Source organism: Nanorana parkeri, unplaced genomic scaffold (assembly GCF_000935625.1).
Source record: "Nanorana parkeri isolate BGI_ZX_2015 unplaced genomic scaffold, ASM93562v1 scaffold2471, whole genome shotgun sequence".
Classification (NCBI taxonomy): Eukaryota; Metazoa; Chordata; class Amphibia; order Anura; family Dicroglossidae; genus Nanorana; species Nanorana parkeri.
This window is the reverse complement of record NW_017308739.1, coordinates 12,895-36,402: the sequence shown is the minus strand read 5'-3', so window position 1 is coordinate 36,402 and position 23,508 is coordinate 12,895. Positions and strand designations below refer to the sequence as shown.

At 46.3% G+C, this 23,508-nt stretch overlaps 2 protein-coding genes and 1 pseudogene across 2 annotated transcripts in view; 2 read left to right on the top strand and 1 right to left on the bottom strand.

The window, feature by feature from the left end:
• The window catches only part of LOC108801736 (vitelline membrane outer layer protein 1 homolog), a 21,134-nt gene extending 14,081 nt beyond the window's left edge, over positions 1 to 7,053 (top strand). The window contains exons 4-5 of the mRNA XM_018573644.1: positions 1,366 to 1,478; positions 6,759 to 7,053. Of these exons, the coding sequence (XP_018429146.1) occupies positions 1,366 to 1,478; positions 6,759 to 7,053 (408 nt within the window). The remainder of the gene's footprint in view (positions 1 to 1,365; positions 1,479 to 6,758) is intronic.
• Positions 5,223 to 5,726, top strand: LOC108801739 (annotated as a pseudogene).
• A 5,899-nt stretch (positions 7,054 to 12,952) lies between the features above and the next one.
• LOC108801735 (vitelline membrane outer layer protein 1 homolog) lies at positions 12,953 to 22,154 on the bottom strand. The gene is made up of 3 exons (XM_018573643.1): positions 22,002 to 22,154; positions 16,839 to 16,951; positions 12,953 to 13,253 (listed from the first exon to the last, which is right to left on the bottom strand). Exons 1-3 carry the CDS (start codon positions 22,152 to 22,154, stop codon positions 12,953 to 12,955), a joined length of 567 nt encoding a protein of 188 aa, XP_018429145.1.
• Positions 22,155 to 23,508: the final 1,354 nt, after the last annotated feature.

Here is a 23,508-nt window from a genome sequence, read left to right as displayed (position 1 = left end):
ATATATATTTATATTTATTTATTGTGGCAGTGCGTGGCAATGACATGGTGTCATTTGGCAATATAGTCACCCAGGACCAGGAAGTTCCAGAAAGCGCAAACGTTTACTGGTTTACTGGGAAAGAGCTGGCTTTGCAGTTCTTTCCAGGTTTTCCGGATTGGGCATGGGTTCCTGGAACTGGGAGATTTCAAAGAGCATTGGGAGGCAGGAAATCTCCATTCCGGTGCTTGGACTTTAGTAGTGACCAGCAACGAGTGGTTGTGCACCTGGGCACAGCCCTTATGAAGAGACTGCTGGTTAATGTTCAGGGTTCCATCTGGGAGACAGAGGAGGTCTCTGTGCAGGGCTCAGGAGGTTTCCACCCTGGAACCAGTCTGCTTCTGGCAGACTGAGGAGCATATGACCAGTGTGGCGAAAGATTAGCCGGTGTGGCAGGCGGTTTGGATGCAGCCCGTGTTGTAAACAGACAACCTAAAGTCGGTAAGACTTTGAAAGTATTATTTTGGCTGAAGAAAAGCTGTACGTTATGTTTGAGAACCCCTGCGAAGGAAAACCCTGTGTGGACTTTTTAGTTGGATTCAATAAAAGTGGGCACAGAAGCCCTTAAAAAGAAGTCATAAGCGAGTGGAAGAGTCCTTAATACCATTTTAAGCTAAATCTCACAATATATACACTGAGTGGCTAGATTATTATGACCACCCCATCAGTACTTCGTTGGGCCACCTTTTGCCTTCATTACTGCGGCGATTCTTCTTGGCATTGACTCCACGAGAGGGTGAAAGGTGATGCGAGGAATCTGACACTGCACTGTTGCCCTTCTGTTGTCTTGTACCAGTCTTGCCCCTCCCCCGTTCTGCCCTAACATTGACTAGTCGCTGACGGCCACAATTCGCACGTTCAGACCCAGATTTTCGGCTGACAGTCCGGTCTTTAAACACTTTAACAACAGCTGCTCTTGAACATGTAACGAATTCTGCTGTTTTGCTGATACTCGCTCCATGGCTCCGAGCGCCAACAATCATCCCACGTTCAAAGGCTGTTACATCGCGTTGTTTCCCCGTATCTTCAGAAACAAATCACTTCTACTGTCGTGGTAACCAACCCGCTTCCCTATTTATAATGGTCTGGCCCTCTAGCAACTTCAGCGCCAAATTATAGCTCATAGATAATTTACCTACAAACATCAGGTGGTCATAATAATCTGGCCACTCAGTGTATATATTATGCTCCCAGAACACTTTGGAGGTGTGTATGGTTTTTGCTCACACCGGCCCCCCAAAGTGCCCTGAGAGTCCCCTGAATGTCCTGTCTTGCCCTAATAAAGATTTACTTTCAAAACATTTATTTGGATTGTACACTTTTAAGGTTGAACCTAATCAGGATAAAGGAGATGACACGACTCTGAACGGAATCAAACTGTACTGTGGTGAACCCGCCAGAACTGACGTGAAAGCTATGATTACTTCTACAAAAGGACAGTAAGTCTATATACCAAGTGTAGGTGTATGTCTGTTATAGAGACCTCCCAGAAGCAGGGGTGGACTGAGCATTCGGGCACTTGGGCACTGACTCTGCATCTGCCCCTACTGATCCTCCACATCTGCCTCTACTGATCCTCCACATCTGCCTCTACTGATCCTCCACATCTGCCCATACTGATCCTCCACATCTGCTCCTACTGAGCCTTCATATCTGCCCCTACTAATCCTCCACACCTGCCCCTACTGATCCTCCACATCTGCCCCTTCTAATCCTACTCCTACGGATCCTCCACATCTGCCACTACTGATCCTCCACATCTGCCCCTACTGATCCTCCACATCTGCCTCTATTGATCCTCCACACCTGCCTCTACTGATCCTCCACATCTGCCCATAATGATCCTCCACATCTGCTCCTACTGATCCTTCACATCTGCCCCTACTAATCCTCCACATCTGCCCCTACTGATCCTCCACATCTGCCCCTACTAATCCTCCACATCTGCCTGTACTGATCCTCCACATCTGCCTGTACTTGATCTTCCCCATCTGCCCCTACTAATCCTCCACACCTGCCCATAATGATCCTCCACATCTGCTCCTACTGATCCTTCACATCTGCCCCTACTAATCCTCCACATCTGCCCCTACTGATCCTCCACATCTGCCTGTACTTGATCTTCCCCATCTGCCCCTACTGATCCTCCACATCTGCCCCTACTGATCCTCCACATCTGCCTGTACTTGATCTTCCCCATCTGCCCCTACTAATCCTCCACACCTGCCTGTACTGATCCTCCACATCTGCCTGTACTTGATCTTCCCCATCTGCCCCTACTAATCCTCCACACCTGCCCATAATGATCCTCCACATCTGCTCCTACTGATCCTTCACATCTGCCCCTACTAATCCTCCACATCTGCCCCTACTGATCCTCCACATCTGCCTGTACTTGATCCTCCACATCTGCCCCTACTGATCCTCCACATCTGCCCCTACTAATCCTCCACATCTGCCCCTACTGATCCTCCACATCTGCCCCTACTAATCCTCCACACCTGCCCCTACTAATCCTCCACATCTGCCCCTACTGATCCTCCACATCTGCCCCTACTAATCCTCCACATCTGCCCCTACTAATCCTCCACACCTGTCTCTACTGATCCTCCACATCTGCCCCTACTAATCCTCCACATCTGCCCCTACTAATCCTCCACACCTGCCCCTACTAATCCTCCACACCTGTCTCTACTGATCGTCCACATCTCATCTTTACCTACAAACATATCTGCCCCTACTAATCCTCCACACCTGCCCCTACTAATCCTCCACACCTGTCTCTACTGATCGTCCACATCTGCCCCTACTAATCCTCCACATCTGCCCCTACTAATCCTCCACACCTGTCTCTACTGATCCTCCGCATCTGCCCCTACTAATCCTCCACATCTGCCCCTACTAATCCTCCACACCTGTCTCTACTGATCCTCCGCATCTGCCCCTACTGATCCTCCACATCTGCCCCTACTGATCCTCCACATCTTCCCCCACTGATCATCCCCATCTGCCCCTTACTGAGTTTAACAGGGAGTAGGGGAAGGGGGGTCAACAGTGTAAGAGAAGGGATGCAGAAGGTGTGAAACTTAACAGTATTGGAAGAGGGTGGAAGCCATCAAACCCTCTTCTAAAACTGTTAATTTCTCTACCCGCTGCATCCCTCTTCCTAAAGTGTTTACCTCTGCACACCTGATGTGGTTGCAGAGGCTGCAGAGGTGGGCAGGGTAGGAAGAGGGATGCAGGGGGTGCATAGGTGAATAATGTAAGAAGATGGATGCAGGTGGTGCAGAAGTAAGTTGTGTAGGAAGAGAAATGCAGGGGGTGCAGAGGTGGGCAGTGTAGGAAGAGGGATGCAGCGGGTGCAGAGGTGAACAGTGTAGAAAGAGGGATGCAGGGGGTGCACAGGTGGGCAGTGTAGGAAGAGGGATGCAGGAGGTGCAGAGGGGGTCAGTGTAGGAAGAGGGATGCAGGGGTGCACAGGTGGGCAGTGTAGGAAGAGGGATGCAGGTGGTGCAGAGGTGAACAGTGTAGGAAGAGGGATGCAGGGGGTGCATAGGGGGGCAGTGTAGGAAGAGGGATGCAGGTGGTGCAGAGATGAACAGTGTAGGAAGAGGGACGCAGGGGGTGCATAGGTGGGCAGTGTAGGAAGAGGGATGCAGGGGGGTGCAGAGATGAACAGTGTAGGAAGAGGGATGCAGGGGGTGCAAAGGTGGGCAGTGTAGGAAGAGGGATGCAGGAGGTGCAGAGATGAACAGTGTAGGAAGAGGGATGCAGGTGGTGCAGAGGTGAACAGTGTAGGAAGAGGGATGCAGGGGGTGCAGAGGTGAACAGTGTAGGAAGAGGGATGCAGGGGGTGCACAGGTGGGCAGTGTAGGAAGAGGGATGCAGGGGGTGCACAGGTGAACAGTGTAGGAAGAGGGATGCAGGGGGTGCAGAGATGAACAGTGTAGGAAGAGGGATGCAGGTGGTGCAGAGGTGAACAGTGTAGGAAGAGGGATGCAGGGGGTGCAGAGGTGAACAGTGTAGGAAGAGGGATGCAGGGGGTGCACAGGTGGACAGTATAGGAAGAGGGATGCAGCGGGTGCATAGGTGGGCAGTGTAGGAAGAGGGATGCAGGGTGTGCAGAGATGAACAGTGTAGGAAGAGGGATGCAGGTGGTGAATGTATATGCAGGTTGGGCTTGTATATGGGCGGAGCACAAGGTAACCCTATACTCTCGTATTGCCTGGGGGCCCCATGTGCTGTCAGTCTGCCCCTGCCCACACATTATGCCATTTAAAGGCCAATTGATAAGGAACTAGTTTTTTGGGGGGAAGAATGTGCTAAAACATGTATCTTAGGACCTACTTTATTTTTTCAGTTCTGTACAGAATGGGGAAGAATTAGATGACCTGATGACCTGTGTTACTGGGACAGAGAGTGAAGGAGACTTGAAAAATGTGAATCGCCACCAGAAACAGGAATAGAGGGGAAATCTTACAATGGGGACACTCGGGAAATACAAAGTGCCGGATTTAAGACGCACAGGCGGCCCCACAGGTGGAGCTTACACCACACTCCATCCTCCTCCACAAAGCACAGCCAATGCCTTTTATCATTTCTTACAGGAAATGACCACTAAACCCGACCTCTAGGCCGTGATAATATAGAAGAAGTTTACAAACTTCTACTCTATCACAGAGAAGAAAAAAGATTCAGACTTTTAAGGTACTCCAGGGATCACACAAGTGTACTTTTTTATATATAAAATGTAACACATTTTTATTTATAAACGTATCTAAAAATGCATGATTTTAAAAGAACAGAAAAAAGTGTCTAAAAAAGACCAAAAGGATGTAGCCGCATCCTCCCACAATTTTAACATTACAGTACTTTTTACAGTTTGCTGGCTATCAGCTTCCTTATTTAATTGAAGTTCAGTGGGAGGAAAACAAATGTCTACGCGTTTCGCGGAGATCCGCTTCTTCAGGAATAGGCTACTGTCTTTCTACAAGAAATGTATATTTTAGAAGACATGATTTCATTATATAAACACATTTGATGACTAATGCAATTTGTTTAGTTCAATGAACTTACAATAATCTCTCATCAATGTACCTCCGACACAACAACACATGGCGGAGGTACATCGAATACAAGTCGCACTGTACCTGGTGGTAGTGTTTCCCATCAAAAACAAAGACATGCTTTTCCTCGGGCTGTCTGCGAAGGAGGCAGACGCACCGAACCGGCACCATGGTGGCTCTAAGACCTCTCAGAAAGCCCAAGATTGTCAAGAAGCGGACGAAGAAGTTCATCCGCCACCAGTCAGACCGTTATGTCAAGATTAAGCCAAACTGGCGCAAACCCAGAGGTATCGACAACAGAGCCCGCAGGAGGTTCAAGGGTCAGGTGCTGATGCCCAACATTGGTTACGGTATCAACAAGAAAACCAAACACATGCTGCCCACCGGGTTCAAGAAGTTCCTTGTACACAACGTAAAGGAACTGGAAGTTCTAATGATGAGCAACAAGTCATTCTGCGCTAAAATCGCTCACAACGTCTTCTCTAAGAACGGCCATAGAGCAAGACCATTGTAGAAAGAGCCGCGCAGCTCGCCATCAAGGTGACAAACCCCAACGCCAGACTGCGCAGCGAGGAGAACGAATAAACATCTGTAATTTTGTTAAATAAAATGAAAAGTGAAGAAAACAAAGACATTGTGTGTCAAAATATAATGGAGTGGTTGGACAAAAAAATTGTTCATCCGCCATTGTTCCGCCAATGATGGTCTTTTTTAGACAATTTTTTCTGTTCTTTTAAAATCATGCATTTTTAGATACGTTTATAAATAAAAATGTGTTACATTTTATATTAAAAAAGTACACTTGTCTGATCCCTGGAGTGCTTTTAAAAGTCCAAATCTTTTTTCTTCTCTGTGATATAAATGATTAGGTTGCGGTACTCCCTCTCTATGCATACCTCATTGTATGAAAATAACTAATCATAAACTTCTACTCTAATTTAAAGGAAATTATACATTAAAACAGAGATGTACAAATCCCGGGAGCTCCGTGTTCTCCTTACAAATGACAGCCGCCTCCTACTTTTTTAGTTTTTCTCCAGTCTAGTCTTGGAGCTCAAAAGTATCTGTACTTGGTATCTGTGTAACCATAGAAATTAGCCAAAACCCAATATGTTTTCCCCAATACATTCCTATCATTAATGGAGAACTATGGGGTCAGTGTTTTTCCCCATAGTTCTCCTAAGGGTCACGGGAGAACACAAACTAGCGTCCTTCCGTGACCCCAAAGCTCAGTATACCACGAGCTACATCTATACTGAGACGCCGCAGCCGGGACAGATCCCGATATTACTGTCGAGATCCACCCAGCTGACAGCTGGCTCTGCCTATCTAGAGGCAGAGCCAGCTGTACCCACCCCACCCCCCCTCCGTTCCGCCAGTCAGCGCTGGAGGAGTAGAGCGGGGAGGGATCCCTGCAGGGAGCCGTGAGTGACAGTCACGGCTCTCTGCAGGGACAGGATCGAGAAGTGAGCGAGCGATGGTATGTGTTCCCTCACTTCCCGATCTTTTGAGCCAACGTGTGACAGTTTAATTATCACACATTGGCTCCAACTATGGGGATGAGTGAAGATCACTCACCTCATAGTTCTCCTTTAAACTGAGACCCGCTGACCAGTATGTATGCAGTGTCTTATCCTGTGTCTCGCTCTACAGATGGGGAAGTTGGACGGACATCCAGTGGTGCCCTTCTGGGAATTTCATTAGCTTCTCTCTGAAAGTTGAGCCGCCCATTGATGGTGACGATACGGCAGCCAACAACATCATGTTCCAGTGCTCCGATCTGAAAATCCTGAAAGGGTCCGGTGGTGCTTGGGGAGATTTTGGAGAGTGGAGTGAAATCTGCTACGGTGGAATTTGTGGCATCAAGGCCAGAGTGGAGCGTCCCCAAGGAGAGGGAGACGACACGGCTCTCAATGACGTCCAGTTCTTTTGCTGCCAACATAATTAACCACAAATGCAATTAGTATCAGATAGTTGTGAGTCCATTTCAATTGAAAAGGCAAATCCAGGCCATACAGTTGCTAGCTGCACCTAATGGGGTGCAAACGGTAAACATCAACAGGCAGCACTTGGACGATGCTCAGTTAGTATTACATTGTAGCCAAACCCAAGAATAAAGGTGTCACATGTGGCAGAATAGCAGTCCTCAGATCTGGTGGTTGCATCCATTTTCTTCTTTTCAGGATTTCAAAATGTTCTTTTCACCTGGTGATCCCACCAAGTCACACACTTCCTGTCCTAGGGTGACAACACTCACTCACCATAATGTATCTATATAGGAGCCCTAGGACAGGAGGTGTGTTAAGACTACAAATCACTTTTACACAGTGCTTTACATACTGCACATACATCCATGGCCTGAAGGAGCTTACCATCTTAATTCCCTATCTCACATACACACATTTATTAAGGCCAATTTACCTACAGCATGTCTTTGGAGGGTGGGGGAAACCCACACAAGCACAGGGACTTGGAAGCAACTCAATTCTTTGAGCCTCTATGCCCAACGGTATATCCAGATCTTCTGATTTACAGCACAAATACATTCTATTAAAGTATAATTTATGCCAAACTTTATATAGCCATTTCAGGCTTGTTGGTCATTAGACATGTGCGATTCGTTTCGTTACGAATCGAAATTCGTACGAATTTTCCTGAAATTCGTAAATTCGGAAGCATACGAAATCCGAATTGCAGTTTCCGAATTATATCCGAAATACGAAATTCCGTTAACGAATTTCGGATCCGAATTTCTTTGAAACAGGAACTAATATTACCCCTGTAAATGAGGTTGAACAACATGACAAGATTTTTTTTAAAATCCGAAATACGGATCCGCTGCTGCTGAGGGTTGCATTACAAAATACAGGCAGGAAATACGAAATTCCGTTGACGTGTTTTCGTTCCGTTACGAACATTCGTTATATTGAAGTTAAAAAGCAAAGTACATTTATATTGGAGTTGATGTGGTAGTTTTTTTTATCCGAAATACGAAATTCGGATCCGGAATCCGTTAACGGAATTCGTATTTCGGATAAAAAAACAACTACCACATCGACTCCAATATTAACAAAGGTATTTTTGCTTTTTAACTTCATCATAACGAATGTTCGTACAGTTACGAAAATGTGCCGAAACTAACGAAAATTCGTATTTCGTACGAATCCGAATTGAGTTTCGGATACGAATTACGAAATACGAAATAATGGATATTACGAAACGGAATGAATTTTTTGACGGCGCACAAGTCTATTGGTCATCATCAGTGCAGTGCTGGAAAGCAATAGTTCCTGTGGAGTAGGACACAAGGACTAGTGATGAGCAAACTGAGCAAGGTTCAGTTCAATGGACGTGTGCTGAACAATGAAAAATTTAGTTCAAGATCCCCAAACATAACGCCCGAACCCTTATTGAAGTCTATGGGAACCCAATCTTGCCATTTTTTTTGGCCTTTTCAAGGTCATTTTGCAAGTTTTTGTTTAAAAAAGTTTGGATTCTTGAATAGGGATGAGCCGAACACCCCCGTGTTCGGTTCTAACTCGAACTTTCCAACATGGAAAAAGTTATAATTCGAACTTAGAACTCAATGCAAGTCTATGGGGGTAGAACTCAGAAATTTAAATGTCCCCATTTTGAAGCCTTATATGCAATTTATTGGCCATAAAAAGTGTATGGGGATCCGGGTACTGCCCTGGGGGACATGTATGGGGATCCGGGTACTGCCCTGGGGGACATGTATGGGGATCCGGGTACTGCCCTGGGGGACATGTATCAATGAAAAAAACACTTTTAAAAAATACCATTTTTAAAGGAGCAGTGATTTAACATCACTTAAAATGAAACATTAAAAATAAAAAATTCCTTTATATATGGTGCCTGGGGGGTCCCCTTTCACTGACCGTAAAGTGGCACATCTGTATGAGGTATAGAACCTGCTGAAGCAAAAATGACATTTATATACATTTTATTGATATTTATATAGAACTCTAATATATACAGAAGTCTGATATATAGAAGTCTGATATACAGAAGTCTGATATACAGAAGTCTGAGATTATATATATACAGAAGTCTGAGATATATATATATATATCTCAGACTTCTGTATATCAGACTTCTGTATATATTAGAGTTCTATATAAATATCAATAAAATGTATATAAATGTCATTTTTGCTTCAGCAGGTTCTATACATCATACAGATGCGCCACTTTACGGTCAGTGAAAGGGGACCCCCCAGGCACCATATTTAAAGGAATTTTTTATTTTTAATGTTTCATTTTAAGTGATGTTAAATCACTGCTCCTTTAAAAATGGTATTTTTTAAAAGTGTTTTTTTCATTGATACATGTACACATTGATACATTCCGGCAGTACCCGGAATAAATATATACATACAGAAGTCTATTATAACTCTCTATCAATCTGCTGTAACTAACTATACTAGAACCCTCTCTATCTCCTACAACACACTACATAGGGCCGCGGTGTCAGCAGCCTTATATAGTGTGCTGCAGGGACTTAGCTGTGAGACATGATTGGGCAGAGTCATCGTGACTTTGCCCAATCATGGCTCTATGTTTGTACTGAGCCCTGATTGGCACAGTCTTGCACCTGACCTGAGGTCAGGTGCAAGACTGTAGCCAATTACCGTTTCGGACGGCGCAGTGCATTGTGGGATGTACCGTGGTCGAACAGACCGCGGACATCCCATAATGTTCGGCGTTCGGCGAACGCTCGAACATGCTGTGTTCGAGTCGAACATAGGTTCGACTCGAACGCGAAGCTCATCCCTATTCTTGAAAGACTCTTTGATGGGTTTCCTAAAGTGAGTTGACAATTGCCAGATGTTTCCCCTCTCTCCCACTCTGCTCCGGTGGTGCAATGGTTTTCTTTGACACACATACCACTTACCTAGACATTGTTGCTGACTAAATACACCCCTTCATAGACACGGTATTCCATGATGGCAGTGGCCACTTTCAGCAGGATAATACGCCCGGCCACACTGCAAAAATTGTTCAAGAATGGTTTGCGGAACACAACAACAAGGTTGAGGTGTTGGCTTGGCCTCCAAATTCTCCAGATCTCAATCCAGTCCCAGGAAGAAAAACTGGTAAACTGGCGACAGGGTCATGGGCGGCCAAGATTCACTGATGCACGTAGGGAGCTAAGGCTGGCTCGTGTAGTCCGATCCAATAGAAGACATACTGTAGCTCAAATTGCTGAAAAAGTTAATGCTGGTTCTGGTGTGATGCTTTGGGCAATGTTCTGCTGTGAAACCTCGAGTCCTGCCATTCATGTGGATGTTACTTTGACATGTACCACCGACCTAAATATTGACCAAGTACACCCCATCATTGAAACAGTATTCCCTGATGGCAGTGGCCTGTCTCAGCAGGATAATGAGCCTGGCCACACAGCAACAATGGTTGAAGAATGGTTTGAGGAACACAACAATGAGTTTGAGGTTGATGACTTGGTCTCCAAATCTCCAGCTGTGGCAGGGCGCATTATCCTGCTGAAAGAGGCCACTGTTATCAGGGAATACCATTTCTATGATGGGGTGTACTTGGTCAGTGACAATGTGTAGGTTGGTGGTACGTGTCAAAGTAACATCCACATGAAGGGCAGGACCCGAGGTTTCCCAGCAGAACATTGTCCAAAGCATCACACTGCCTCCGCCGGCTTGTCTTCTTCCCATAGTACATCCTGGTGCCATCTCTACCCCAGGTAAGTGACGAGGTGTTCAGACACCTTTATATCGGAACCAGCATTGACTTTTTCAGCAATTTGAGCTACAGTATCTCTTCTATTGGATCGGACTACACGAGCAAGCCTTAGCTCCCTACGTGCATCAGTGAACCTTGGCTGCCCCATGACCCTGTCACCAGTTCACCAGTTTTTCTTCTTGGGACCACTTTTGATAGGACCAAACCACTGCACCACAGGAGCTGCTGTTACTCTCACCCATGATGTAGCCATCACAATGTGGCCCTTGTCAAAGTCACTGAAATCCTTATGCTTGCCCATTTCTTCTGCTTCCAACACATCAACTTCATGGACAAAATGTTCACCTGTCACCTAATATATCCCCCCCACTTCCAGGTGCCATTGTAATATATGCCCCCCCACACTTCCAGGTGCCATTGTAATATGCCCCCCCCACACTTCCAGGTGCCATTGTAATATATCCCCCACTTCCAGGTACCATTGTAATATATCCCCCACTTCCAGTTGCCATTGTAATATATCCCCCCCACTTCCAGGTGCCATTGTAATATATCCCCCCCACTTCCAGGTGCCATTGTAATATATCCCCCCACTTCCAGGTGTCATTGTAATATATCCCCCCCACTTCCAGGTGCCATTGTAATATATCCCCCCACTTCCAGGTGTCATTGTAATATATCCCCCCCACTTCCAGGTGCCATTGTAATATATCCCCCCACTTCCAGGTGTCATTGTAATATATCCCCCCCACTTCCAGGTGCCATTGTAATATATCCCCCCACTTCCAGGTGTCATTGTAATATATCCCCCCCACTTCCAGGTGCCATTGTAATATATCCCCCCACTTCCAGGTGTCATTGTAATATATCCCCCCCACTTCCAGGTGCCATTGTAATATATCCCCCCACTTCCAGGTGTCATTGTAATATATCCCCCCCACTTCCAGGTGCCATTGTAATATATCCCCCCACTTCCAGGTGTCATTGTAATATATCCCCCCCACTTCCAGGTGCCATTGTAATATATCCCCCCACTTCCAGGTGTCATTGTAATATATCCCCCCCACTTCCAGGTGCCATTGTAATATATCCCCCCACTTCCAGGTGTCATTGTAATATATCCCCCCCACTTCCAGGTGCCATTGTAATATATCCCCCCACTTCCAGGTGTCATTGTAATATATCCCCCCCACTTCCAGGTGCCATTGTAATATATCCCCCCACTTCCAGGTGTCATTGTAATATATCCCCCCCACTTCCAGGTGCCATTGTAATATATCCCCCCACTTCCAGGTGTCATTGTAATATATCCCCCCCACTTCCAGGTGCCATTGTAATATATCCCCCCCACTTCCAGGTGCAAACGTAATGAGATAATCAATGTTATTCACTTCAACTCTCAGTTCACACTGAAGAGGAGAGCAGAGAGGAAGGTGTGAACACTGAAGAGAGGAAGTAAAGAGGATGTTGGAGCTCACTAAGGGCAGAATGGGTGCAGGAAGCGCTCCTTTCTTTTAGTATTACATACAGAATTATTATTTCCATCTTCTCAGTACAATGTGTGCACATAGTCGTGTTGTTTAGTAAGACAAAATGTTTTCAATAGCCTCAAATGTGTAACATCCGTATTGGAATATCACATCACTGTCACCATATGTTGTGTTTCCTCATAAGTGCTAATGCTAACCTCCGGGCCAACAGTAAAATACAAACATGAAATACATCTCGGGGGATCTGTTTTACCTGCCAAAGTATTTGCATTGCTGCCTATCCAGTCATGACATTTTCCCAGCCTCGCTACACAGCAAAACCCTGTCTGTCAGGAGAAGGAACCTTTTTTTTTTTTTGCTCTTCTGCAGTTAGGTTGCAATCACAGGTTTTTCCCTTCCCACAGCTAATGTTTGGACAGTGAAAGGAAAATAGCAGATTTATGAGCTATCTCTCTTTATTACTCTGTAATGAGTATCTTCTTGCACTGCAGCACAACTAATTGGCAGTGTCTCTCTCTCAGCAAATCAAATTGAGGCGTGTACACGGCTTGCTTTTAGAAAATGCATTTATTGCTGTATTGATAAAACACGGATGCATTTCATTTTATCTTTTATATCTGTATCATTACCAGATTTCACAGCATTCAAACTTGACGTCATTCAGAGACGTGTCGTCGTCGTCCGCTCCTTGGGCTTTTTCCACTCTGGTCTTGATGCCGCAAATTCCAAGTTGGCAGGCGCCACTCCAGCTTCCCCAGCCCCCCCAAACTCCGCCGTTTCCTTCCAAAATAGTTTGATCGGAGCACCGAAATTGGATGTTGTTTGCTGCAGTGTCGTCTCCAATGCCAATGGGTTGCTCAACCCTCAGGGAAAAGCTGGTGAGATACCCAGAGGGGCACCATCGTTCTCCAGTCCAACCTCCCCAACTGTTTAAAGACATGAAGGATGACCGGTCAGAAAATGTTAAAAGCCGTCATCTCTTCAATAGTCCACTACTGAATATGTCAGAGCTATATCAATGTATAATAATAGTGTGTGACTGTGGAGGGACATTAGAGTGTAAGCTCCTCTGTACAGAGACTTATGTGACTGTGTGAGTGTAAGCTCCTCTGTACAGAGACTGATGTAACTGTGGAGGGGACATTAGAGTGTAAGCTGCTCTGTACAGAGAGGGATGTGACTGGCTCAGTGTTCTCTGTACAGCACTGCGGTATATGGCAGAGCTCTATCAATGTATAATAATAGTGTGTGACCGTGGAGGGAACATTAAAGTGCAAATTTTATTTTATTTAAAATTATTTGCAAAATTGTAAATAAAATAAACTCATACAAGATGCAAAACATAAATAAAATTCCGTAGAATAAAATTATAATAATAAGTATTGTAGTATAAATATAATTTAAAAAAAACAAAAATTAGCTTTCATCAGCAAAATTAACAAAACAGAATACAGCAGAAAAAAAACAAAAACTAACAGCACCAATATAAACCCCAAAACTGTACATAGAACGTCATATTCAGACTACGGAACATGACCCGTCACATTACCTGGAAAATCTCGGGGAAGTGAAAGGACAGAAAATAAAGCCGCGTGACCCAGAGATCGGCAAGTACAGAGGTATGATATTACTCCACGCCTTTATCCAGGCCTGTCAGGGTACCGTGCGCGGGTGTCCCCACACCGCATGCAGGTACCCACCAAGACACCTGCAGGCGAGCTCAGGAACTGCAGGTACTGGCTCCAGCACCACCTGGAGGTGCTCTGGATTCTGACAAGGCCTCCCACCGCCACCTGTCTTTCTCAAGATCCCGAATCTTCCCGACCTCACCCAGCATGTTGTGCACCACCACCTCGACAGCAGTGACGTGCTGTACCTCTTGTTCCGGGTGAGGCATTCCCCAGCCTTGCCCCCAGCACGCCCCCGCCCCGTCTCCCGCCGGACGAAACACCACCCCCTGCCAGCTGAAGCCCCGTCCCCAAGCTAGTGTGAAGGGGAGACAGGGAGGAGCCTCCCTGTCCCTCACTTGTTCGTCACTGCTGAGGCATCAAGATCCATGGCCTCAGTGGGGTTTTTTTTTCTTTTTTTGATTGGACAGCTTGGACCAATGGCGATTTGCCATTGGTCCAAGCCATCCAAAGAGCTCACGCCTCTAACAAAAGTAGAGGCTGTGACAGCACTGGCTTCAATTGTTAGGTTACACAAGCAGTGGGGAAGCCCACTGGTGTGTAACCTAACTACCTGTCAAAAGCCAGATGCAGCGCCCCCTGTAAGTAACAAGCAGCGCTCCATCCATGACAGGTTACACAGCGGGGAAGGGGTGGGGGAGGATTTCCCTGCTGTGTAACCTGTTAGATGCTGATCTGAATGGAGAAAAAGCTGTCAGCGTCAGACTTGAAGCTGACAGCTTTTTTCTCCATAATTCTAGGTGAGGCTCTGCCTTCCCTGCCTCCCCTGACCGCACGTCCCTGCTCGACAGGGTGAACTTTTTGTCACAGGGAGACCTGACACCATGCATTCCATGTAAAGTAACGGACCACTAAGCTACCTAGAAATAAAGTGTCAAAATCAAAATCCCGGCGAGTGCGGAATGCCCCATACACCCACTCTGCATAAGCCATGCGGGAAAGGAAAGGGATGCCCAGAGCCCTCCCTACCCCTTTGTAGACTTCTATATTGAAAGGGCACCAAGCAAAAAGCAGTCCATAGTTTCCACTTCCCGTTCACACTCCGTTCTTGGACAACCGCGGCGATCCAGTGTACAGAACTTCAGATTCCCCTTCACATAGAGTCTGCCATGTAACGCAAGCTGGGCCAGATCCCTAAACTTTAATGGTATTCCCTCCAAATTAAAGTGACATTAAACCCTCAGATTTTTTAACATAAACCAATACTGTAATGTGCGCCTTACTGTAATCCATGGTAGTTTCCCTTCTCTTTGCTGCTCTTCCTTTTAAATCCTCATGTCTTCTCATGCTGGGGGAGAACTTCCCTTTGCAGCTGAGTGCCTCTTCCTGTAGTGCTGTCTCAGGTTGTGAACCTTCACACAGACACCATGCATCCATTCCAGAGACAAGGCAGTCTGCTGCAAAACAGGAGTTCTGCCCAGCATGAGAACAGATACAGAGCAGCAAAGAGAAGGGAAGCTACCATGGATTACAGTAAGGCGCACATTACAGTATTGTTTTATGTTAAAAAATCTGAGGGTTTAATGTCACTTTAATCAAACATAATCCCTGCTTCATAACTGGGCCTGGGCATTCCTTCAAGGCCAGTGGCTCGGAAAAGGCAGAAGCCATAATCCGCTTCTCAAGGGTTTTCCTTGGAAGGGACGTGATCTCCTTCGCTGTTACCTGCCACTGCCGAAGCATTTTCAGGCATGGGGTGACATAAGCCGGGAGCTCACCATGCTTGACCCTAAAACTTTTCACTGGCCCACCACTCTCCCAGCTCCACAAAAAAGGCCTAAACCCAGACTGAAAACTGCCCACCCCACCCAGGCGGTCTCTCTGCCGGCATGTTACCAAGATAATGGGGGTTATTCACTAAAGAGCCAATGGATCCAGCCGTAGCTTCGGCTGATCCTTCGGCTCTCGCAGCGCCCAGCGGGGAGGAAAGAAATCACGGATGCGCCGATGTATCGGCAGGAAAATGGCACTTTCAGCATTTAGCCAAAAGTGCCATTTTCGGCCGGCGCCCCCCCTCAACTGTGCGCCCGGGGCAAGCGCACCGGTTGCCCCCCGGGTTGTAACGCCACTGCCCAGATACCTAACCAAGTGGCCAGTGGCACTATCTTTGGCTAGCCAACGTTGGGGCCCAGAATGTAGTTGGTAAAGAGCTCTATAGATCAGCAGTAGTAAGGCCTGAGGCTGCTCACCAATCCTGCAGTGAACATGGCGGTACAGTAGTTGGTCAACGAGAAGTGTAATGGCACAGCACCTCTCTAGCCGACTTCTCCAGGATTCAAGCAGTCCCTCTGATTGGATAGACGACAGGCGATGATCCCTGGTACCTGCAGTCAGCGTCATGGTCAGTTTCGGCGTCCGTTCATGTAGGCCAAGCCACGGCTTATTAGCTCTGCACGAATGGACCAGCGTTCTACCGGCAGCCCAGTCTGATCGCTCTCCAGACATCCAGCTCCTAGCTTGTTGGCGCTCCAAACATAATGCAGAGCAGCTCCTCTTGCAACCACCACTAGCTCTACAGCACCCTCTGGTGCAGAGATTGTTGTGGCTGGCTCAGTGCTCTCTGTACAGCGCTGCAGAATATGTCAGAGCTATACAAACCTAGCTATACAGAGAAAAAATGATTATATACCAATCTAAGTTTTGTCACCTTCCCTAACTTAGATAATAATAAACAGGGGGCTCCAAGATGGTGAGAGTGCCACCATGCTGGAAGGAGCAGATGGACCCCACTGGTGTCTCTCTCTAATGGCCACCAAACGTAACAGCATTGGGGGATGTGGAGCTCTTGGATGTTGTGATACATGTAAAGATCTGTGGACATACCTTCCTTTAGTTGAGGATATAGTTCCTTTTTTGAATATAGTGGTAAGGTCAGAACAATAAAGCTCAATCCCGTTAAGAGCTGTGTCATCTAAAGGTCCTTGTGGCTTCTCTACCTAAAGTGAAACAAAAAAAACCCGATGAAAATGTCCCCAGGCTCTGGAAATCTTCTGCTCACCAATTCCTATTATTTAAAATATATTTCCAATCACTAAAACTCAAGCGCAAAAACTTTAACATGTTCATGCAAATACAAAAGTCATTTTCAATATTTGTAAAACTGCAATTTTCATTGTAATCATTGGTGGTGATTGTGACATGAAAGTCCTTGTTCAGACACATCCTGTTACAGGGTGACAACACACTATTCCTGTTTCCCAACTGTGCCACGTGGGTTTCCTCGCAGATGTGGTCTGCTGTTGTCACTATCCTGAGAAATGCCAGGCAGCCATCGTTGGTGTCAGTGGGATGAAATAAGATTTATCGTTGATGTCATTGGGATAAAATAAGCCCCATCATTGGTGTCAGTGGGATAAAGTGAGCCCCATTGTTGGTGTCAGTGGGATGAAATATGATTTATCGTTGATGTCATTGGGATGCAATAATCACCATCATTGGTGTCAGTGGGATAAAATAAGCCCCATTGTTGGTGTCAGTGGGATAAAATAAGCCCCATCATTGGTGTCAGTGGGATAAAATAAGCCCCATCATTGGTGTCAGTGGGATAAAATAAGCCCCATCATTGGTGTCAGTGGGATAAAATAAGCCCCATCATTGGTGTCAGTGGGATAAAATAAGCCCCATCATTGGTGTCAGTGGGATAAAATAAGCCCCATCATTGGTGTCAGTGGGATAAAATAAGCCCCATCATTGGTGTCAGTGGGATAAAATAAGCCCCATCATTGGTGTCAGTGGGATAAAATAAGCCCCATCATTGGTGTCAGTGGGATAAAATAAGCCCCATCATTGGTGTCAGTGGGATAAAATAAGCCCCATCATTGGTGTCAGTGGGATAAAATAAGCCCCATCATTGGTGTCAGTGGGATAAAATAAGCCCCATCATTGGTGTCAGTGGGATAAAATAAGCCCCATCATTGGTGTCAGTGGGATAAAATAAGCCCCATCATTGGTGTCAGTGGGATAAAATAAGCCCCATCATTGGTGTCAGTGGGATAAAATAAGCCCCATCATTGGTGTCAGTGGGATAAAATAAGCCCCATCATTGGTGTCAGTGGGATAAAATAAGCCCCATCATTGGTGTCAGTGGGATAAAATAAGCCCCATCATTGGTGTCAGTGGGATAAAATAAGCCCCATCATTGGTGTCAGTGGGATAAAATAAGCCCCATCATTGGTGTCAGTGGGATAAAATAAAATAAAAGTTCCATCAATATAATAAAGGAACACTAATATTGTACACTCAACCTCATTCACTATACCTCAGTATTAAAATACTAATAAATGGGAAAAAAATTTCGAAGAGTCGGAACAAGGTCCCAGAAGTAAGAAGCACTTCTCATTGGTCAGCGTGGTCATGTGACCACACTGACCAATAAGTGCTTACCCTTTGTGAACATTATGAGCATTCTATACTTCGGGGCTGGAAAGTCTGGTGTATGGACCGCTACATTGGCTGGTGGGCACTTCAGACATGTAAGTGCAGCGTGGGAATGGGGTAGGTGGTGTGGTATGAAGCTATTAAAGTTGGGCTTTGCCAAGTGATAATGCCGTAAAAAAAAAGCAATAAGCAATAAAAAATGGAAATTTGAATAACTCAACGGGTTTCGGAGTGATCGAATAGTCCCTCTTCAGAAGTACACATCATTTATCAAATTTATACCAAGCCCTTTGGGAAACCCATGCAAAAAAGGAAAAAAATGTATGTGGGGCCCCCAAAATCCATTACCAGAGTGTTATCCATGCAGCAGTGTGCCCCCCCTCCTGAAACATACACAGGTAACAGTGTTCATAACAACCACTAATGCTGACAGTGGGCAGAGCCTGATGGGGATGCTGAGGGACTAGTTCCCCATCAGGCCTGCCTCCCTTGTGACTGACAGTAGGCAGTGGGTGAATTCCATAGTCAGCAGCAAGCTATCCATTGGATATGGAATCCACCCGCAGTCTGCTGTCAGTCAGAAGTGAAGAGGACCTGGTGGGTAACTAGCTTGTCAGAGTTCTCCATCAGTCCCTGCCCACTGTTATTGTTATTGGTTGATAAAATGGTGCAGCGTTTAGCACCCAGTGACCCATCCTGTGCCCCTTGGCTTGTGTGGCTGGGAATTCCCAGCCATGTAAGTGAATGAGCTGGGTGACATCAGTAGTTGCTAAGGATGCGTTAGGTGAAGGCACCCACCACTTCCTTAGCAACCATTGACAGCAGGAAGCTGCCATAGCTGAGACCTTCCGCACATCTCACCCTCCTGAGACCCTCCACCTGGAGACATCAGGCTGGCACCCCAGAGCAGAGCGGCAGCACAGAGTACAGGTATGGTGCAGAAACACTGCACCTGAACGCCACAGATACTTTAGAAATATTGCCTGCTGTCTCTGTCCTGTGCTTTATTCTGCATTGCTGTATAAGGTGTTGCTGAGGTTTGTAGTCCTCTATAGCAGGCCTTCTTAAACTTTTTCCACCAGTGACCCCTTTTTGCACAAGGACATTTTTACATGACCCCGGGTACATAGACTCTCTATGGTGGGCTCTGCAGGGTCTCAGGTGGGCTGGTCACACCCCTGCACACCTCTCACCTGTCAGCCCCGATCCGCTGTGAGCCTCCTCCACCACCGGGCCCCACCTCCTCCACAGTCACTGGCAGGCTCCACCTTCTCCTCCGTCGCCGGGCCCCGCCTCCTCCTTCGCTGCTGGTTGTCACTGACTCAGCAGCAGCTGTAAGGAGAAACGCGTCGCTGCACAGATCACTGACAGGTTGTCAGTGACCTGGGTAGCGGCGCGTTCTTCCCCACAGCCGCCAGTGACAGCCAGCAGCCTGCGATGCCATAGCGACCCAGGCGGCCCACACGTCATCAGGGAGACCCCTTTGTTCCTCGTCCTGGGAATTGCAAGGTCTAATGCACTGCACTGAATGCTAGAATAAATCTATGTGCTGTATGTTTTATGGCCTGGATGGGCAACGGTTAACCAGTAAGAAAGACATGAAGTTGTTTTTTTTTCACAAGGTTTCAAAGACTTTGCAGGAAACTGTAAGCAAGAGCAGAGCTTAGGTTGGACACACAGTCTGATTCTGTCCTTACAACCTGGGCAAGGATTGGACAGTCACAGTTTGCAATTAAAAAAAATGACTTTTAAAGCCCAACTTCTGGGAAAACTTTTTATTTTAGCTCTGGATAGTATGGAGAAGGGTTAGAAGAACCTCTGTGTTGTGTTCCCCTGCTTACCCAGCCCCAGAGTAGACATCTGCTTACCACTTCAGCAGCCTCCACTCCCGACGGAGCCCCACCTTGCTCTGCAGCTCACAAAAAAGCAACCTCCGCCCCCCTGTACATACACAGGAAGGTACCAATACTACCAATTGTACAGGGGGGGGGGGGGGTCTGGACCATACTAAACTACAATCCTACCCCTGTGTCCTGTACACCATGCCGGTGGCGGACCCCGCATGTGGCACTCACGGACACCGATGTCTGTGTAAGGACACCTTGCCAATCCCTGCCGGGGATTTGGATTTTTTATCGCGACCCCCACATTCAGTTGCATGACCCCATATGGGGTTGCGACCCACACAAAAGAAGCCCTGCCCTATAGCTCGTGGTATTATTCTGCATTGTTGTATAATGTATTGCTGAGGTTTGCAGTCCCTCTACAGCTCGGAGTCAGCGGTTGCAACTGCGACCAAGTACTGGCGCTCCACCACTGTCCTAAAATCATTAGTCTGTCTTGTTTTAGGAAAAATGTTACATGGCACCAAAAATAAGGTATCGGTGTTGGTATCAGCGAGTACTTGATGAAAAGTATCGGTACTCGTACTCGGTCTGGAAAATATGGTATCGCTGCATCCCTTATTTTGATTTTATCATTTCTTGCTGTAAATTTTAATCCCGAAACATTGTCATTGAAGTATGAAACAGCCTTCTCCATGGAAGGGGAAACCCCTCTCCAAATACAAATAATATCATTAGGGCTGTTACTGATTAAAATTTTCGTGTTCGATGAATCAAAATTTTTTTTAATCGATTAATCAATTCATTTTGATCAAATAATAACGCACATACAGACCCAACTACATTGGCCTATACACATACCGCACAGCAATGAAGTAATAAAATGAACTAGAATCACACTAATCCAGCACGTTATTCATCTCACGTGCCCCACTCAATATGGCCGCCGCTTGAGTGGGGCAACTCAGAATAATAACGTGCTGGATTAGTGTGATCCTAGTTCATTTTATTACTTCATTGCTGTGCTGTATGTGTATAGGCCAATGCCTTGGCTGGCGCTCATGCAGAAAGTTTCAAAGAAAATTTAATCGATCAAAAAGATTAACGATTAATCGAGAAATTAATCATTAATTTGCACAGCCCTAAATATCATCTATCGTCTAGTACAGGACAAGGCCCGAGCCGAGCTTTGGGTAGGTGGAAACAACATGGTCCTCGAAGAGACCCATGTAAAGATTAGCAAAGCTTGGCACAACCTTGTCCCCATTGCTGTTCCTCTGATCTGGAGGTAAAATGTATGTAAAAGTACAGTAATTTCTAGTCATAATAATATGGATTGTAAAATAAATTTCCATTGGTTCTTAGGCACAAGGAAATCCTGTTTGAGATAATAGCTGCAACACCTTTACTATGGGGGATATTCCAATAAAGCGCAGTTACATCAAGAGTTAACCAGCAATGGTCAGAGGCCCTTACAAAGCTCTCGCTCTAACCCAGCAAGGGGCGCGTCAGACCTATGTAGAGAGAATGTTGCTTTCCCATGGAGAGCAAGTGTCCTTTTCTACAGCCTGCTGGCAGGGGACAGGCCTTTCTACTCAGGCTGCAGCTGCAACATCTAAGGAACATCTATTGGTGTGATGCTCGTGGACTTATATTAATCTAATTGAAACTGAAAGCTCAGTTGGGCATAAAGCTATGCCTATAGAGACACCTTTCAATGACACCTTGTCTTTTAAGTGAAATTGAGAATTTTTGAATCACTTACTAGTAAATTAAAGCCTCTTGCATAGGTTCCTGGAGGGCAGTATTCGGTCATTCCCCAGTCTCCCCAAGGACCACCATTGGTTACGGAAATGGTGTCACCGGAGATTAGTGTGGCCTGTAGCAGACACGCAGTGACGATGAGGCTCAGTAACATCTTCACGATGAGCTCAGGTAGCAGAACAAAAGTCTGGAAGGGTTTCCGAGGACGTCTCTGAAGCTTCCCTAAACCTGGTGAGTACTGAGCAGCTATGGCTGAGATTTATAGGACATCACTGTCATGTGATTGGGCTGAGAAATGATGTTACTCTTCCAAGTGATGTCATGGAAATACAAGCAGAATGTGAGTGAAATAATGGGGTTCTTTGTGTGTTAAGGAAGTGTGATGTGCATCCATGTGCAATGTTTGTAATGTGCGGTGCATACAGGATAGACAGCTCACCGTTTCAATATTTTAGTTTGCAAGGAAGCAATCAGCATCCTGGATAGTCTGCCCAAACACACAGCTCCAGAAAGCTGGAAGCAGGATATGGCAGACGTGTCTGGGTTTTATTAGCAAAAGTATCAAACGTGTAAAAAATACAAATTATTAATTATATATATTTATATAATATGTACCAGATAAAACGCAACACTTTACAATCCCACCATACAATCTCACCATACAATCTCACCATACAATCTCACCATACAATCTCACCATACAATCCCACAATCATTGGTGGTCAATGGCATTTAAAAAACCTGCCATCCGTGGTCAGTATGGTTGCCACCTTAACACTCTTTTACTGTGCAGCAATTTTGGAGAATTTACAGGTGAGAGTGAGGAGAGACAGTCAGGTGAGAGAGAGAGGAGAGACAGTCAGGTGAGAGTGAGGAGAGACAGCCAGGAGAGAAAGCAAGGAGAGACAGTCAGGTGAGAGAGAGGAGAGACATTCAGGTGAGAGAGAGGAGAGACAGTCAGGAGAGAGGAGGGACAGCCAGGAGAGAGAGAGAGAGAGAGAGAGAGAGAGAGAGAATAGAGGGCCAGGGGAAATAGAAGAGACAGCCAGGAGAGAGAGTCAGGAGATACAGCCAGGAGAAAGGGACAGCCAGAAGAGAGAGAGTGAGGAGAGACAGCCAGGAGAATGAGCGAGGAGAGAGAGAGAGCGAGAATAGAGGGCCAGGGGAAAGAGAGAAGAAACAGCCAGGAGAGAGTGAGAAGAGACAGTCAGGGGAAAGAGAGGAGAGACAGCCAGGGAAGAGAGAGAGAAGATACAGGCAGGGGAGAGAGCGAGGTGAGACAGCCAGGAGAGAAAGTAAGGAGAGACAGCCAGGAGAGAGAGAGGAGAGACAGCCAGGAGAGAAAGCAAGGAGAGATAGCGAGCAACACATCCGCCTTAAGCAGAACCCATGTACCCTTCAAGACTGAACTGCACTCTGTTTTTCAGATACCTCTCTGCTCCCTGAGTTCCAGCATCCCTCTGTGTCCCGTGCCTCCTCCATGCACTCCAGGTGGAACACCAGGACCC

What these genes read in the sequence shown, in the direction of transcription:
- LOC108801735 (XM_018573643.1), bottom strand. Translation starts at nt 22,154, where the DNA reads ATGTTACTGAGCCTCATCGTCACTGCGTGTCTGCTACAGGCCACACTA. An exon ending in CAAGAGGCTTTAATTTACTA is followed by an intron (nt 16,952 to 22,001) that starts GTAAGTGATTCA and finishes GTTTCACTTTAG; the next exon opens with GTAGAGAAGCCACAAGGACC. An exon ending in ATATCCTCAACTAAAGGAAG is followed by an intron (nt 13,254 to 16,838) that starts GTATGTCCACAG and finishes GTCTTTAAACAG; the next exon opens with TTGGGGAGGTTGGACTGGAG.